Source organism: Lethenteron reissneri, chromosome 29 (genome assembly GCF_015708825.2).
Source record: "Lethenteron reissneri isolate LAM-NWPU_2019-01 chromosome 29, ASM1570882v1, whole genome shotgun sequence".
NCBI lineage: Eukaryota > Metazoa > Chordata > Hyperoartia > Petromyzontiformes > Petromyzontidae > Lethenteron > Lethenteron reissneri.
The window spans coordinates 851038-869747 of record NC_083807.1 but is presented as its reverse complement, the minus strand read 5'-3'; the positions used below and the strand labels follow the sequence as shown (position 1 = coordinate 869747).

At 58.0% G+C, this 18710-nt stretch overlaps 1 protein-coding gene across 2 annotated transcripts in view; it reads right to left on the bottom strand.

Annotated features, from left to right (window-relative positions):
• The window catches only part of LOC133349118 (rho GTPase-activating protein 18-like), a 30412-nt gene that overhangs the window by 3209 nt on the left and 8493 nt on the right, over positions 1–18710 (bottom strand). For both annotated transcript variants that reach the window (XM_061562314.1, XM_061562313.1), the window contains exons 3-15: positions 7755–8515; positions 7331–7647; positions 6845–6971; positions 6041–6201; positions 5219–5384; positions 4333–4424; positions 3627–3704; positions 2981–3140; positions 2626–2708; positions 1986–2192; positions 1244–1402; positions 903–1030; positions 279–346 (exon numbers count right to left, since the gene is read on the bottom strand). In XM_061562314.1, the coding sequence (XP_061418298.1) occupies positions 279–346; positions 903–1030; positions 1244–1402; positions 1986–2192; positions 2626–2708; positions 2981–3140; positions 3627–3704; positions 4333–4424; positions 5219–5384; positions 6041–6201; positions 6845–6971; positions 7331–7647; positions 7755–8515 (2507 nt within the window). The remainder of the gene's footprint in view (positions 1–278; positions 347–902; positions 1031–1243; positions 1403–1985; positions 2193–2625; positions 2709–2980; positions 3141–3626; positions 3705–4332; positions 4425–5218; positions 5385–6040; positions 6202–6844; positions 6972–7330; positions 7648–7754; positions 8516–18710) is intronic.

The following is an 18710-nucleotide window of genomic DNA, read 5'->3' as shown; positions in this document are numbered from 1 at the left end:
GGGGGGGGGTGAGGTGGGGGGGGGGTGAGGTGGGGGGGGTGAGGTGGGGGGGGTGAGGTGGGGGGAGGTAGAGCGGCCGAGAGGCCCAACCCGGGAAGCGACGGCGTGGACCACGATGAGCAGAAAGCGATCGGCCTCTCCTGCCGTAAGAGACCAAGGTCGCAGTAACGGGGGGGGGGGGGGTCACGGTAACGAGGGGGTCACGGTAACGAGGGGGTCACGGTGGGGGGGGGGGTCCATGGCCCACAGGCTCCCTGCCGCCGCAAGGCTCCACTCACCGATGTTTCCCTTCGTCTCGCAGAGGCAGCACTCGTCGAGGAACGAGCTCTTGAAGCGCAGCTCTCCCCTAGGGGGGACGAGAGAGTGCAGCGTCATCATCAGACACTATACATGTTCATCATCGTCATCATCAGACACTATACATGATCATCATTGTCATCATCATCGTCATCATCATCGTCATCATCATCGTCATCATCAGACACTATACATAATCATCATCGTCATGGCACACACGATCCATCATCATCATATTGGATGATGATGATGATGCACCTTCGATGAGCACAGTTGGCTCTGTGTGGTGGGAAAGATGTCAACATATTCGGGAGACCCACAGAAGCAAAACCCCGGAAACTGTTTCTGAGAACCCGTCACGTGACCTCTGTTCCACACAAACAGGGGCTGAGACTCTCCCATGCTATTTGCATGACAGTCAGCCCAAGATATATCATTGTCAGAGCTGTAAATTCGTCAAACGCAGAGCAAATTCAAAGTAAGCAGTGTTGTTTGTACCATCGACCATTTTAATCACAGACAGACGCGCAAAGAGACGCGGAGACAAGACGCGGAGACAAGACGCGGAGACAAGACGCGGAGACAAGACGCCCCCCCCCCCCCACCTGTGGCGCAGGACGTGCTGCTCGAAGCAGGCGAGGACGTCGCCCGCCGTGGTGCCGCGGACCAGGTCCACGGGCAGGTCGGGCACGCGGAGCCACTCGTCGCCTCTCACCGAGATCACGCCGCTCGGCTGCTCGCGCGACACGTCACACCGTCGGCATCGGCGTCATCAGAAGTAGCGGCATCATCAGCAGCATCAGAAGCATCAATCATCAGCAGCAGCATCAGTAGCATCAGCAGCAGCATCATCATCATCACCAGGATCAGCATCATCATCAGCAGCATAAGCAGCAGCATCAGTAGCATCAGGAGCATCATCATCATCAGCAGTGCCGCCTCCCACCTGTGCAGGATCGGTCCGTGGTGCTGCACCCTCTCGCCCCCCCTGGATGCGTCTCAGGAACCTGAGCCCCCCCCCCGCGTTGGCCCCGCGCTCCTTCTGACGGTGCCGCTGCCTCAGCTCGTTCTGCTCCCTCACCTGGCGCAGCAGGAACGCGGGGACCTGGGGGGGGGGGCGAGGGGGAATGGGCGTTCAATGGAAAATTACTCCAGTAGCAGCCCTGTGTCTGCGTAATGCTTCTGTAACTCATCGTTATTGTAACTATGGTCAGTCTAAAAATAATCTGCCCGAGTCAGCTCGCCTCGCAGGGAATTTATGATCGAACATGTTTTGTGCAATATCTTCGCTTTCCCATGCGGCAGAGCAGTTGTTTCTGCGCCCCTTTCTATTTGCTCCATCGCTGTACTTTAGATTTGCCTTCGGCACCCACGCAGGAGTGCACACACTGAGCAACACGTGAACACACGCACACACAACGTACACGATTACATCTTCACAAAGACAAAGACGCCCCCTATAGCCTTTAACAGACTATTGGAGCAAGTGCTGTTGGCGAGAACCTGATAGTTGCCAACACCACGCCCGGCCGCTTTTATCTCCCCAAGTGGCGACGTTTACCAACCGCAACAGGTACGTATTTGAAGCTGAGTCGACCTAGGGGAGGCCCACGACCGGCTCAGATAACCATCACCGCCCGCACCAACACACACACAGAGACCCCCTCCTCCCGCGGCCGCAGGCACACCGTCCAGATGATGTGGCGGTAGTGCACGAGGAAAGCCACCACGTCCGCCGTGTCGGCGTGCGCCTGCATTTGAGCCCACTCCCGGCTCACGCCGCGCAGCCCCTTGGGCATGAAGAGGTTGGGGGCCACGATCTTGGCGACGTTGCCCAGCCCCATGCGGTTCTGCTGCTCCTGCGACACCACCTTGCCCAGCAGCAGCAGCAGCGCCTGCGTGGGGCGGGGCGGGGGGTGGAGGAATCAGGGCAGAGGTTTTAGAGCATTTATCGATATGTTCAAGATCTGAGGGTTTGCGTTTACTTGTTCATCGTCATAGACAGGATGTAGGAGACGGGAGGGCTGGAGGTGTTCCGAGTGAACCTGGGAGAGGCGCAGGCGTTGGACCTGCCACCAAATCTTCCGAAGTCATCAGATCTTGCAAGCTCAGCGGGATTAGTGCCTGGCTAGCCGTGGCCGGGAATCGAACTCGGGTCACCGGGTTTGTAGCTCATTGCGCTAGCCGCCATGCCCCCCCCCACACACACCTCGACTGTCCCCCCCCCCCCCCCCCACGTTGCCCAACCAGACCCTGGTCACGAACCCCAACCGTGACCTCCAACCCACTAGACCCCAGATCCCCCGCACCGTCACCCACGGCCCCCACCTCCAGCGTGTCCCTGTTGGCGTCGGGCAGCAGCAGCACGAGCAGGTTGAGCGCTTGAATTCTCTGTCTCGTCGAGTTGATTTCTGGTGAGGACGGTGGGAGGGAGAGGGGGGGAGGGGTGAGCGACATCACACCGATGATTAGTTCATATTGAACGTGCCCCAGTGTGCACGTATAGCCGCGTGAATGTGCATGGACGGGTGTATATGCACGTGTGTGTACACGCACTGATGACGGCGGCGAAGGTGATCACGTGCGTGCGTGCGCGCGTACACGTGTGTGTCCACGTGTGTGTGTGCGTGTACACGTGTGTGTCCACGTGTGTGTGTGCATGTACACGTGTGTGTCTACGCACTGGTGACGGTAGCGAAGGCGATCATGTACTCCACGGTGAGCAGTGGGGTCGGCAGCTCCCGCACGAACATCTTCAGCAGCGCCGCTGCATCCGCAGAGCTCAGCTGCCCCCACGCGAACGAGTCCCGCGTCAGCGGATTGTCCAACTGCTTGCGCGCAGCCTGGGGTCACGGGGGGGGGGTCACGGGAGCGTTGGGGGTCAAGGGAGAACAGGAGGATGGACAGCCATGATGATGATGATCGTGGTGGTAGTGTCGGTGCTGCTGGTGGTAGTGAGGATGGTAATGATGAGGACCTGCAGTGATGATAATTATTGTATAGATGTTGCTGTGTAACAATGATAATGACGTTGATCGTGGTCATCATGACAACAACGATGATCGTGGCAGTGGTGGTAGTGATTGTAATTGTGGTGATGCCAATCATCACCAATCATGGTGGTGGTAATGGGGGTAACGATAACGATCGTAAGCGATGATGTGATAATGATGACGTTGATCGTTTACGATGATTACAGAATGATAATGACGATGACTGTCATGGTGACCGTGGTGATGACTGTGGTGACGACGATGATCGTGGTGGCCATGATGCCAAAGATGAGCACGATGATGCCCCCCACCCACCCCCTCATCCCCGTCACTCACCTTCACCCTCGCCGCGTTGCCCGACACACGCAGGATCCCGTCCTGGTCGAGTCCCTGCTTCTCCAGGTGCTGGATCAGCTGTGAGAGCAGCGGGGTCACACGGGGTCACACGGGGTCAACCCTACCCCGACCTCCACACACGGGCGCAAGCAATTGCCCAAGCTCTGAGGTTTGCCAGTAGGGGGTGATGGTCCCTTTGCATTAAGTTTTCTGTAATCTTATTTGAGTAATTTGTGGTGATTTCTTTATATTCGGAAAAATGTGAACCATGAGACTGCCAAGCAATAATGACCGACTCTTGCGGAATACGTCACGGGCTCTTTAACGCCCGCGGTGAGGCAGACGGTCCCCACTCGGAGCGCTCTGTAAATGTGCCTGTGGGCGCGGCTTCACCAGAATTTCTGCGTCGTTGTCATCGTCATCGGCCATGATCAATCCACTGCTGTGTGATGGCCTCCCCAAGCCGTCGCCACCTCTCACGACCCCGCGATGCTACAATCCACCCGGCACCAGCGCACGAGCTGATCTCTTCGCTCCATCTCCCCGTTGGACGCCCTCTTGGGTTCATTCCTCCCCTTGGCACACACTCCATCCTCTTTCTTTTGACAATCGATCAGTATCCCTTCCTGGGCGCACCTTGTAAACGTGCCTGTGGGTATGGTTCCTCCAGGGCGCCACGTGAGTGCAGTGTGAGTGGTGTGCTCACCTGTTCCAGGATTCGCGGCACGCAGATTCCTTCCTCTCTCCTCCGGTCCTGCTCCAGGAGCTCGCTGAGGGGCACCCCGAACACGGCTTGGTCTGCGGGAGAGACGGCACCGTAGACGTGGTCAATAGCAACAGCACGACGCTTGTGCCAGGCGAGGTGCACTCTGAACTCTGCACCCCACACCCTGCACCCACACCCCGCCATCCCACACCGTGCACCCAGACCATGCCACCCCACACCCTGCACCCACACCCCGCCATCCCACACCCTGCACCCACACCCTGCACCCACACCCTGTACCCACACCCCGCCACCCCACACCCTGCAGCCACACCCCGCCACCCCACACCCTGCCACCCCACACCCTGCACCCACACCCTGCACCCACACCCCGCCATCCCACACCCTGCCCCCACACCCTGCACCCACACCCTGCACCCACACCCTGCACCCAGACCATGCCACCCCACACCCTGCAGCCACACCCTGCCACCCCACACCCTGCCACCCCACACCCTGCCACCCCACACCCTGCCACCCCACACCCTGCCACCCCACACCCTGCCACCCCACACCCTGCCACCCCACACCCTGCCATCCCACACCCTGCCACCCCACACCCTGCCACCCCACACCCTGCCACCCCACACCCTGCACCCACACCCTGCACCCACACCCTGCCCCCACACCCTGCACCCACACCCTGCACCCACACCCTGTACCCACACCCCGCCATCCCACACCCTGCAGCCACACCCTGCCACCCCACACCCTGCCACCCCACACCCTGCACCCACACCCTGCACCCACACCATGCCACTTGCACCCTTCACCCTGCAGCCGCACCATGCCACCCTTCACCCTGCACCCACACCATGCCACCCACCTCCGTGCTTGGCCTTGGCCGCCCTGCACCGCTTGAGCTGCAGGCTGAGGCTGTCGAACAGCGCCGTAAGCTCGATGAGCGCCACGCGCCGCATGCGCGTGAGGTCGCGCGGGGAGAGCGCGTCCGGGCGCGTGGCGCCCAGCCAGTCCTGGCTCAGGCAGAACTCCTGCACAGCGGCGGACAGCGGGGGGGGGGGGGGGGGAGTCGATGGGGGGGAGCAGGAAGTGGAGGAGGTCCATCATATTACTGTTTCCATAATCGCCCAGGATGGGTCATCATCGCCATCGCGATCATCATCATCAAGGGGCTGGTTTACGGCCAGCTACAACCAGCACTACCGAAGTGGTGGTAATCTGAGTGGTGGATGAGGGTCTCGAATTCTCAGAGCTTGGGGAAAAGAGATGATGGTGATGGGGGGAGGAGGAGGAGGAAGGAAGGGAATTCCAAAGCGGAGCAGTGCGAGGGAAGACGCAGAGAGAGAAGAGTTTTGACCTGCAGTGTCGTGAGTTTGGTGGGTGAGGGGATGAGTGAGTGGGTGAGTAATTGGGTGAGTGGGTGGGTGAGGGTGAGTGAGTGGGTGAGTAATTGGGTGAGTGGGTGAGTGGGTGGGTGGGTGAGGGGGTGAGTGGGTGAGTAATTTGGTGAGTGGGTGAGTGAGTGGGTGGGTGAAGGGGTGAGTGAGTCGGTGGGGGAGTGAGTGGGTGAGTAATTGGGTGAGTTGGTGAGTGAGTGGGTGGGTGAGTGGGTGAGTGAGTGAATGCGTGGGTGAGTGAATGAGTGAGTGAGTCCTCAACATCGGTGGATTGGGGGGGGGGCTCGTACGGGCAGCCTGGTGTCCGGGGTGAGTTCTGGGGGGGGGCCGTCATGGGGGGCATTCCCCTGCTCCGAGTAGGCGATGTCCGTGCGGAAGAGGCCGAGGTCGGGGGCCCTGCGGGGTTCACGCCTCTCGGGCGGCGGAGGCCGCTCCGAGCCGGCCTGGCGCTCTGCGGCAGAGACGGTCGCATCACCGTGGTTACGCGTTGCAACTCATCACCAGGGTTACGCGTTGCAACTCATCACCAGGGTTACGCGTTGCAACTCATCACCGTGGTTACGCGTTGCAACTCGTCACCGGGGTTACGCGTTGCAACTCATCACAGGGGTTACGCGTCGCAACTCATCACCGTGGATACGCGTTGCAACTCATCTGTTGTGGCCTGTTCTGGTGGTGGTTGTTGTGGGGGTGGTTGTTGTGGTTGTTGTGGTGGTGGTTGTTGTGATTGTTGTGGTGGTGGTGGTTGTGGTGGTTGTAGTGGTGGTTGTTGTGGTTGTTGTGGTTGTTGTTGTGGTTGTTGTGGTGGTGGTGGTGGTGGTTGTTGCGGTGGTGGTTGTGGTGGTTGTTGTGGTTGTGGTGGTGGTGGTTGTTGTGGTTGTGGTGGTTGTGGTGGTTGTTGTGGTTGTTGTGGTGGTTGTGGTGGTTGTTGTGGTTGTTGTCGTGGTGGTTGTTGTGGTGGTGGTTGTTGTGGTGGTGGTTGTGGTTGTTGTGGTTGTTGTGGTGGTGGTTGTGGTTGTTGTGGTGGTTGTGGTGGTTGTTGTGGTTGTTGTGGTGGTGGTGGTTGTGGTGGTGGTTGTTGTGGCTCCGGGCACCTTCCGCGTCCTTGACGCTGTAGTGCGACGCGCGCGGCTTGAAAGCGCTCAGCATCCCCGACGGGCTCACAATGGCCAGCTCGGGCATCGTGAGGGGGTTCCTCTCCTGGGGATCAGAGGTCATCGCCTGGGGGCACGGGGTCAGCAGAGGAAGGGGGGGGGGTGAGGATAAGTGTGTGTGTGTGTGTGTGCAGCCCAGTGACCCGAGTTTGATTCCCATTCACGGCCAACACCAGTGACGATTATCTAAACCGGTCCTGCCCCCCCTAGGTCGACTCATCCTCAAATGAGTACTCGGTGCGATGTGTAAACATCGTCACTGGGGAGACAAGCGTGGCCGGGCGTGGTGCTGGCCACCCACCCCTCGTGTGCCGTGCCGGCCTTCACCGGTGCTACCCGCTAGCAGCGCTTGCCCCCACAGTCTGTCGAGGCTCCAGGGTCCGGGGCGGGGGCGGGGGGGGGGGGATCTTTGTAGGTGCCGCCCACCTCGACGGCGCTCAGGAACACGTCCCGCACGTCCCGCGGGCCCTTCTTGTCGGGCGCCCGGGTCGACTGCGTGAAGTTGTTCATGCGCTTCTGCACGGTGATCCTCTGCGCCACGCTCAGGGTGGACATCAGCTCCTCGGGGTGCGACTCCTCGTCCTCGTCCGATTCCACCGGCCCCAGCTCGTCCTCGGCGGTGCCGTCGCCGTCGCCACCGCCGCCGCCCGCTCCGGTCCGGTCCTTGCGGCTCGACCCCCGCGGCCGCTCCCCCTGGGTCAGGAATCCGGTCTCCTTCAGCCAGTCGGCCTCCTGCTCGTTCTCTGGATGGTGCAAAGACAAAGATTAAGCATGTCGTCTTAAACGGGCTGTCGAGGCCCACGGTGATCCGACCCTCCTGCGGCCCTCGAGCTCCGCCCCCCAATCTCACCATCCGGCGTCTTGATCTCCACCAACGTGAAATCCTCGCTGCCGCGCCGGATCTTGTTCACCTCGCGCTGGAAGAGGTCCTCCTGCGAGTCGTCGAGCGACTCCTGTGAGGCCCACGACTCGAGGCCCGACGTTTCGCTGCTCTGGCTCAGGCTGAGGCTGGGCGACGGCCTCCTCCTCCCGCCGTCGCTGCCGCTGCCGACGCTGGCGCTCAGGTCCAGCGATGAGCCGGCTCCTCCTCCGTTCTTCCGCATCATCTTCAACGACGACATCTTCATCATCGTCGTCATCATCATCGTCCCGTTCTCCTGGCTGTCCAAGTCGCCCTTCTCCTCGTCCTCCGCAACAGAGGGTGGCCGGTCCGGCTCGTTGGGGTTTTCCCCGGGAGCCCTCAATGATCTGGGAGCCGACTCGGGGGACGCGATGCACAGGTCGATGATGTCGTCGTTGTAGTCGGCGTCGTGGAGTCCTCGCGGGGACGAGACTCCGGAATCCGGGGTAGGGTCCCCGTTGGAGTCGGCTTTCTCTGAAGAGGAGAAGGAGGAGCGGTTCGTGGTGGCCGCGTGCGGCGAGGCGGAGTAGCCATTGGTGGCCAAATGGGAGATCGGGGGGGCCGGGGGGGCCCGGAAGGGGAGGTTGAGGGTCGGGGTCCGACGGAGTCCGGATAAGGAGGCCCCCTCATTGGGGGACTGCGACACGCGACCCGGAGCAACGGAGAGCCGGCGGACGGAGGCACGCTCAGCGGAATTGTGAGCGTCACTCCTGCGTGAAATCAGAATCATTTTCATTGTCATCATCATCATTCTGATCATCATGTGCAGAACTGGCAACATCGCTGTCATCATTTTCTTCATATCATCAGCAGCATCATTGTCATCATAAGCAGTAGCAGTAATACCACCACCACTATCATCAGCAGCCATATCATCGCCATCAGCAGCAGCAAGAGCAGCAGTAGCACACTGTGGACTGTTGTGTGTGCAGTGCATTGTGTGCCGTGTCAATCCCCCAATGCTTAGAGCATCGTGAGGATGACCATCGCCGCACGTTCCGCTCGGAGGCTTTTCCGCAGGAGGCCGCCCCATTCGCCGCTGGAGAACAGCGCGCTCTCTCTCTCGCTATTATCGTCCATCGGGGGTTCCTACGCGACAGCGAGTCCCAACATGACCTCTCATCTCTACGGTGCACGATGGGGGGGGGAGAGGGGGGTTTCTTTCGCGGTGGTGCCGCGAAGCTTCTTCAGAAACTGGAGACTGCTCCCTCCGGCACGCGGAGTGAAATGTCAGAATGTCAGAGTTGCCGAACAACACGCGGCCCGGAGCCGAACACGCAGCGGATAGCCGCGACGTCACGGCAGCTGTGACGTCACGGCAGCAGTGACGTCACAGCAGCAGTGACGATCGCAGCCACGTGCACGAGTCATGAGGCCAGAGCGTGGCGCTCGTGGCGGAGCGCAGACGTCCTCGGGAGGATGTGGGGACCAAGCAAGGGAAGTCGGGAAAAGAAGTGACTGACCCGCTCACTTACACACACACACTCACACAATCACTTACACACACACACTCACACAATCACTTACACACACACTCATTCACCCACTCACCCAGCGACTCAACTCATCCACTCAATTACACACGAGCGCGACGTGAAGGAGATGCACTCCAGTGACGTCACCGCAAGCTTCACTGATCGCTTTCATCAAAAAACAACCACCAGGCACCATCAGCATTACCATCATCCACGACACGCGGCGATTGCGCAAGCGGCCGTGGCATGCTGATGAGCGATAAGAGCTCAAAACTTGTGCACTTTTTTTACATCTCATTGCGTCCGTCACTGAAAGTTCGTCTATTCCACAATCATTGCTCCTTACCTTCCAAGTGGTGGCTCCATTATTCACGGTGGCTAGGAGATGTTAACTACCTCGCCTGGTACACAGGAGTTCGTCGTGTCGATCCCGACCCTGACGCCTGCTGCTGTATATTTGGAGTTGTGTTTTTCTCTCCCCGGGATCGCATGGATTTTTCTCCGGCTTTTCCCTCCACATTTAGAAACATGCGTTGAGATTATCTGGCTGCTATGAATTTCCACATGGGAAGCCACTTCGTTGAGCTATAATGTGTGGGCAGGTCGCTTCTGAAGTAAAGCTAAATAGCTCAGGGGACCCTTTACCTAGAAAACTATGTTTTTATAGATTTAGTTTATGATCGATCCCCGGGGCATAAATAGCTCTTGGGGTGTTATTGAACTCTCGTCGCGTCGTGTAATCACCGTCATCGCAATCGCACCTCCGGCTGACGTCACGAAACGCGTTCCAATCATTCCGCCGTGAGCCCGAGAACGAGAAGTTCTGTCGTGGTGAAATGTTAAACAAAACCCGCGTCCGCGAAGACGCACGGCTCGGTCTCTTGACCGAGCGAGTGGACGGAAATGTTTGAATGGAATTGGGAGAACAACAGAAGCTAACAGCTCAGCGCCCACCGCCTCACTGCCATCTGCGAGTCGCAAAAAAAGACAGCCGACAAACGGGCAGAGCGTGCGTGAAAGCGCGTGTCGATTTAGCAACAGGGCTTGTTTCAGTTGTCGGCCCGAAACAATAACACGGCCGCACACGTTCAGCGCGGTCGAGTTGGTGGCTTTAACAAGGCTGAGATCATTGCGCACGTGGTGTGGTGGTCACGTGACATGCATGCAAAGCATTATGGGAGTCGAGCCCTCCAGATGTGTTTGAGCTTCACACCTCGGGCGTGGTGCTGGCCACCCGCCCCCTGGGGCGCCGTGCCGGCCTTCACAGGTGTTACTCGCTAACAGCACTTGCCCCAACAGCACGTTAAGGCTATACGGGGGGTCTTTGTCTGCTTGCTATCTCTGTGTTGTCATCCTGCGCGACGCAGTTTCGTGTCGCGATGGGGTTTCTCACCATTCGCAGAAAATATTGGATTTGAATCACGGCGCGTGTCTGAGCAAGGCGACGGCAGAAAACGGGGGGCCAGTTTCTAACGCGGGCAGCCTTCCGTGGCAACGATCATCCATGATGACGGGTTGCTTGTGTTTAATCGCGTAAATGTAAATGTGTCATTAAATCCGCCAACCACTGGACACAGCCAATTAGTGAGGTTTGTCACGTAAACAGAACGTGCCAATTAGTTTCTAGTGCGAAGGTAAACGCACAACATTTACAATTCGAGAACGACGTTTCGCTGGTGATCACAACCAGCGTCTCTGTGCCGATTCGCAGGGCAAGCGGCGCGCTGCAGCGGGCGACTGCGGATGGGGAGGCGCAGCGTGAGGAGGAGGTGGAGGAGGTGGAGGAGGTGGTGGTGGTGGAGAGGAGGTGGTGGTGGGGAGGAGGTGGTGGAGGAGGTGGTGGTGGGGAGGAGGTGGAGGAGGTGGTGGTGGTGGAGAGGAGGTGGTGGTGGGGAGGAGGTGGTGGAGGAGGTGGTGGTGGGGAGGAGGTGGAGGAGGTGGTGGTGGTGGAGAGGAGGTGGTGGTGGAGAGGAGGTGGTGGTGGGGAGGAGGTGGAGGAGGTGGTGGTGGGGAGGAGGTGGTGGAGGAGGTGGTGGTGGGGAGGAGGTGGAGGTGGTGGTGGGGAGGAGTGGCGAGCGTGCACTCGGGGTCTTGTATTTGTCAGGCTGTCAACGCCGACGGCTATTTTTAGATTCGCGCTGTTCGACTAAGAAGTACACACCCTGCGTGCACACACACACACAGATTCGCTTCTTACGACTCACACACTCGCACACTACACACACAATACACGCACACGCACACAGACACTCGCTTCTTACGACTCACACACTCGCACACTACACGCACAATACACACACACACACTCGCACACTACACACACAATACACGCACACAGAGACTCGCTTCTTACGACTCACACACTCGCACGCGACAAGCTCAGAAACCCCCTGTCCAGTCTTAACAGACTGTTGGAGTGACGTATTGTTAGCGAGCATCTATTAAGTCCCGAGCGTGACGTGTTATGCCGCGACTCGCAGGCACACGTGACCCATCAGTGTTGAGCCCCAGGTGTCTCCACGGGTTTAGTTCATCGACTGGTTAAATGAAGGAGACTGACATGCGAATGGACACACTCGCATAGACAAACACTTTCTCGAATAAACAACACAAACTCATCTTTTTTTTGGGGGGGGGGGGGTTAGATCGCGTAAATATGAATGTGTCGTTCAACTCGCCACCACCCGACACAACCAATTAGTAAGGGGTTTGGCACGTAACCAGAACGTGCCAATTCGTTACGAGTACAGCACACCGGTTGTGTGTTGGAGAGCAAATCCACAACATTTACAATCCGAGTACGACGTTTCGCCGGTCATTACAACTGGCATCATCAGGCGACAGAGCCAATTGGTTGTCACGTGGGCAAATATGCCAAATGATTTGCGGTGATTCGGCAAACGGGAAGATGAGGAATGTGCGTGCCGCGGCTCTCGATGCTGGAGGTCATCTCCAGGGAAACGTCTTCGTGTACAATTGTCACAATGCCGATGGCTCGTCGGCGTTCCGGTTTTGCCGGCGAAAAATAACCCCCGAATCGACTGGCAGTCGCCCTGCGCTCGCATCGCTCGCATCGCTCGCGCGAAGGTCAGGCCACGGGGCCCGCGTCATCTGGGTCACCGCTCCTGTTGACCATCTCTCTGCACGTCGCTCAAGCGAGCCCGGAACGCGGCGCTGCTGCTGCTGCTGGCCCGTGCCTCGGCTGACAAAAAATGCCGAGCAACCCGTCCTGTAACCCGTCCTGTGACACCGCTCTCCGTTCGGACGTGATGTGAATGGGTGTTTTGTTCGTGGCGTGTTCTACGAATACATTTGGATGTTTTGAATCGCTCCTCGTCTCCGCAGGGCTGGGCGTCTGGGCTAAAGGCTTGCCGGTGACGTCAACGTGGCACTTGTGTGCCAGGCTAGGTGCGCTTTAGGTCGCGTGATGTGGTGAGAGCTCGCTGGGAATAGGTCAACGGAGACACCCTCCCCAAGCCCCAGGTGTCCGGGGTCAGCCCCACGGCGCAGCGTACAACGTGGGCGCAGTTTAGAGAAGTTGTGAATTATGTTAATTGTATAGAGAGGAGCGAGAGAGACGCCGTCAACCATAGGCGAGCCTAGAAGAGTGTCAGGAAGCCGACTGCATTGGCGGCGTGGGGAAGGGAGTTCCAGGCGATGGGGGTGGCAAAGGAGAAGGAGCGAGCGCCCACCGGGGGCTTCGAGAGAAAGCTTTGGTTGCTGGAGTGGAGAGCGCGTGGAGGGGAGTCGAGTGAGATAGGGGAGCGGCGCGGGGGAACTTGTCGATGCTCGGGGCGACCTTGAGATGGTTCTGGAATTGCATCGGGGGTCATTGGAGGAATTTAAGCGTTGGGGTGACGCAGCCTCATTTACAGATGGGGGTGAGAAGTCTCGTCGAGCAAAGATCCCCGCCCCCCGTATAGCCTTAACAGCCGTTTGGGGCAAGTGCACTCGTACACATCAGCACACCATGCGCCTCTAACACGTACCCGCAACACGCACACACAGCACGAACACACGTTCCCTGCACACATACCACGGGCATTTTTGTACAAAAACTCATCGCAAACACCCGAAACCACCATGACAAAGATCCCCCAGATAGCCTTGCGCGGGCTGTTAGGGCAAGTTACGTTCGCGAGCGCCACGCCTGGCTGCATTCCCCCAGTGCTGATGTTTGCACGCTGCAGCCGGTACCCGTTTAACATGTAGAGTCTACACATAGGGGAGGGCCCACAGCCGGGTCAGATATCACTCGCCACCGATGTTAGTCGTGGCAAGGAATTCAACTCAGGTATCCAGGTTCACTGGGCAGTGCAGCAACCGTTCCACCACTCCTCCACCCACACCTGTAACGCACACACTGTCGATCACACCATCTGTGTCGCGCGCACGCGCCCTATATAATCAGCCCTGGCACTCGTACAATACATTTACAACTCACGCGCTCGCATCTGTAACGCCCGCACCCGAAACACTGACGCCTCTATCTGACAGTCACGCCTGAGTTTAGTCTCAGTATTGTACGGACCTGCACTCGTATGAGCTCTTAACGGACCTGGGCAAGGGATGGCGTGGGGGGGGGGTCGCAAATCGGTGGCGTGACCCCCACCGCCCCCACCGCAAGCGGAGCCCGGTTTGGCGAGATTTTCAAAGCTGCTTCCACGTGCTTGCTCGCTCCCCCATTGCACAACGACTTCCTGCACGACCCCTACCCCACCCCACCTCCTCCTCCTCCTCCAAACAAAGAGTTTAAAATATCTCCGGTGACTACAAATAGCCCGTGCCACCTCCCCTCGCAAGGGCCGGCATGAGCAGGTGGAGAGGGGCGAGCGGCTAAGATGACGTCCCGCGAGGACTGACGGCCAAGACGGGCAGATAGGCACGTAGGCAGACAGGCACGTAGACAGGTAGACAGGCACGTAGGCAGGTAGACAGGTAGACAGATAGGTAGATAGGTAGGCAGACAGGCACGTAGACAGGTAGATAGGTAGGCAGACAGACATACACGTAGGCAGGTAGACAGACAGGTAGATAGGTAGGCGAGTCAACAAGCGACTGGAGAAATTCGCACGGGAGATGCTTTGCGTTTTACCCTTCCAATGGGACATTCATCTGACTCGAGTTGAATGGCTCCAGCTCTCTAACGTGGGGGTCTCACGTCGGGGGGGGGGGGGGCTCTCTGTAGGAGTCGGAAGGGCGAGGGGGGATTGGGGCGGGGGGATTGGGGCCGGGGTCTGGGGGGAAGCGGGCTCCGAATGTGATTTTCTAAGAAATCACTGTCCAGCTTTAAAGGTGACGTGTCAATCTCGGGGCCCAGCAGCCCCGGGCAATGTCCACTTATCAAGACCTCCTCACTGCTCGTCACTGCTCACCACGCCTCGTCTCCACAAACATCCTCGCAGCTCCTCCTCGCTCATCCACACACCTCCTCTTCTACCACACGCCACAGCCCACCACCGCCACCCTCCACCCAGTGGGCTATCCACCCCAGCATGGGTGACCTGGTGGTCTATGATGAGGCCCTCCTGAAACGTGATTGTGCCAGATTACAAGGTGGGCTCGGGGACTGTATCCCAACTGCAGGCACAACCAACTTGTGGTGGGTAGTGGCTCCCAATGTCGTGGACTCAGTCAGGTGCTTGTTGTGTTTCGTGTTGTTGTCCTTCCCCGCACCTCCGATTAGCACGGTTGGCTACGTACGGTGCAAAATAATTTCAAAAATACATGCATCCTGTGACCTGCCATGGCGTCCACCAGTGTCCACCATGGGTTGGACCATGGGTGGACGCTGTGGTGTCACAATGTCTTTAACCCTATCCCTAACTCACCAAAACAATCCAGCACATTTCACATTGGTGGCTACAACACAAAAGACATGGAGCAGACAGCAGCTGCAGTAATGATAGCAACAGCTACAGCAGTAATAGCTGCCCAGAGAGAGAGAAAGAGACACCTGCCCAGAGAGAGAGAGAGAGAGACACCTGCCCACAGAGAGAGAGAGAGACACCTGCCCAGAGAGAGAGAGAGAGAGACACCTCCGCAAATATTCGCACGGACGTCACGCGCCCCCCTCCTCGTTCTGAATTCTCCAAACGTCGGAGCGGATTCCTCGCATTGCCGCGCGTGTCGCTACCGAGAATCCGTGAGTGCCAGGGGAGGAGCGGTGCAGGTCGCGTCAGCCAGGTATCTGTGTATGTGTGTATGCGTTTATGTGTGTATGTATGTATGTGTGTATGTGTGAATCTGTGTATGTGTGTACGTTGCAATTCTTTCGCACCGTACATAGCCAACCGATCCCATCGGAGATGCGCGGTGTGTCGGTGTCAGGGTTAGGGCCGTGTGCGGGAGCGCGATCCTATTGGTCGGCGGAAGAAACAGCCACCCCCACCCAGCCAATCACGGCGGTGTGTGGACTCGGGGCGAGGTTTGCGACGCTGTAGTTGAGACGTGAACGTGCGTACCGCCCTGCTGACACTCCACTGCTGGATGACAGCCTCCGCACCCAGTGCGGGTTTTGGTGGCAGCTATTTGACCATACTTCACCGCGCTCGTCACAGTGCGGAGTGTTCGTGAAGGGGGCAGCAGGGACGGGGGAGCACAGGGATGGGGTGTAACGACAGACGCTGCCCACTGCGTGGAGCAGCCCAGAGCAGCCCAGGGCAGCCCAGAGCAGCCCAGAGCAGCCTGTAACAACCTGGTGTGCATACAAGCACCGTCGCGGGCCTCTTTTGCAAAGGGGGCCTGGGTCGTAAAAGCTAAACAGGAACAAGTAATGCGAGAAAAGGTCACAGCGGCAGCTGCAAACACAATAACATTGTCGGGGACAAACACCGCTCAGATGATTTGTCATAGACGGCGTTTCACAAGAGCGAGATGTAAACGCGACGTTCGTCGAGGAGTTATTGCGCAGATAAGTGGAGTAGGAAACGTTCAAGATCGTTTGTTTGATGATCCTTGTCTTGAGGCATGGGGTGGGGGTGGTTTACCGGTATTTGTTTAAAGAAGCCTCACTCTGCTGATGAGACGCTAAATGTCAAATCCGGTCCTGAGTGTTTGTGTTTTACACCCAGGCCCCTGAATAGATCCACCGTGTTAAACTGATAGCTATATTGTGTTCATATGGAGGGACACATATGGGAAGAGGGGCCTTACATCTGTTTATACACGTTGTGATATTCAGTTTAGAGCTGGGCTGTCGGGTTATCTAAGTAATCGATGACTCAACTGGTTGTCGGTTCGACGGCTCGTCGAATAACAAAGGCCGAACGTTCAAAGAGGGAAGTCGGGCAGCAGCAGCAACAGGAATGTAACCGACCAGCGCGGTTGGACGTCAATGCCGCAGCGCATCAAAACAACACTCCAGTGGAGCGGATCGCGACAGAACTCGCACGTGGGACATAAACGATCATCAAACGCCACTTCCATCGACCCCACGCGTCCCTCAAGAAACGAGAATCACTGACGTCACAACAGCAGCAGCACGGTGGCCACGTGACGCGCAAGGCACGTGGTTGGCGCCGTGCCCTCCCTGCTGCGCGCAGAGCAGCGCCTGCTGCTTGTCCCGTGCGGGGTGAGAGGGATAGGAATAACCACGTGCCAAGTGAGGTTTATAGATGAACCTATCAATCACATTCTGCAGGACAGAGACGACTTCATACCGGGTTGAGGCGTGTCTGGATTCATCAGTCAGTACGGCATAGCCATCATTGCCTATCTCCATATTCATAAGGGACATACGAAGGCAGTAACACCTCCCTCCAATCAATGTCATGTCACTCCACGTAATAAACGACGCCTTCATATTTTACGCGCAGGGACAGACATTGGAAGGACGCCTGCTCATTTGCTCTGTGACTTAGAGCGAGTGCTCGAGTGGCTGCGAGGTTGCCAGGCTACTCGATACGTGTATCGCACGAGCCGTGCCGATGTTCCTCCAGGTAAGGGAAGCAATCTCCAAATCTAGCGTTCATCCTCACGGGCTGCATGAACAAACCACAAGAGGAAAACACAAATCGCAGGAGGAGTCGGGCAGGGAGACACCCTCTCACCGAGCCTATTCGAAGCAACTTCGGAAGACGAAATGAAATAACCAGCTCAGACGTGCCGATGACATCGTCGTTTTAACGGCCAATGGGACTGGACTGCGACACGCCATTGAATCATTTACCAACAGAGGCTGCCAAGTTTGGCTCAAGATAAGGACGAGCAAAACGATGACCACGTGCTGAGAATTCTTCACCGCGGCTCTGTGGGTGGTGTCACGTACAACGAAGACATTTAGTCCGTGGGGCAGTGCAAAATTCGGTACCACCGAAGGTAGAAAAGCTTTAGCAGCACCGATTTAATCCGGTGGTCAAGACGAGTGAGTTACTAGATAACCCCCCACTCATTTCAAACGCCTATCGCGTCAGTCCCTGTCGTTGGCCACAAGAAGAGATACACACACAAGGGGTGCCACCTCCAGCGGGGCCGACGAGTGAGATATCAACTCTGGGCTCGTGCAAGAGTTCTTGCAGATACGCAACTGGAGAACACATCAGAGTATGTGTACCGAACATTGCATTACATTCATGAACATAGAATAGACAAAGACCCCCCGTGTAATCTGAACGGACTGTTAAGGCAAACGTTGGTGAGGAACCAACGGGCTGGGTAGCCAGCACCGCGCCCGACTGCCTTTGTCTTCCTAGTGGCGATGTGTACACAGCGCTCCAGGTACTCGCTTGAGACCACCGAGGCGACCCAGGGGAGGCCCAAGACCGGTTGAGATATTCTCATCTGATGTTGACCGTTGAGCGGGAATCGAACCCGGGTCGTCGGGGCTTTGTTTTGTTTATAGCGAAGGTTCATTGGCATAGAGCATCAACATCTACGAGTTTGAGTGACCTCCCGAGTATGGGCCGTGGGATGGACACGCCGGACCGCTCTCCATCTCGGTCGGAGCGCGCGAGACACACCTTGGGAGGCCGCTCAGCGCGCGCGCGCCCCCCACTGTCGATGGCGACGTCACCGCGAAGGGTGGGTGCGTTGGGGGGCCCGGGGCGGGGAGGGGGGCAGGGGGGGCGATCGCACCCTGGGCGATCGAGGGGACGTGACCCCTGGACCCCGCTCGCCCCCTTCGGCTGTTGACGGAGGGGGCGACGTGCGCTGGGCACCCCGCGCAGCCGGTTTTCTCCCTTTGCCGCCCACCCTCCACATCGCTCACAGCAGATTGACGCCCGTCAGTGATGATGGATGGCGGCGCCTCTCTCCTGTCCTCCCTCTTCTCTTGCCCTCTCCCCTGTCTCTCTACACTCTCTCGCTCTCTCTCTCTCTGAAGTGCAATAAATGCAGCAATAACAGAGGTACGCAAACAACCATGAAGCTCACAAACGAATGAAGTGCACACGCGGTGCAGCTGCGCCAGGGCCCGTGTGGAAGCGTGGCT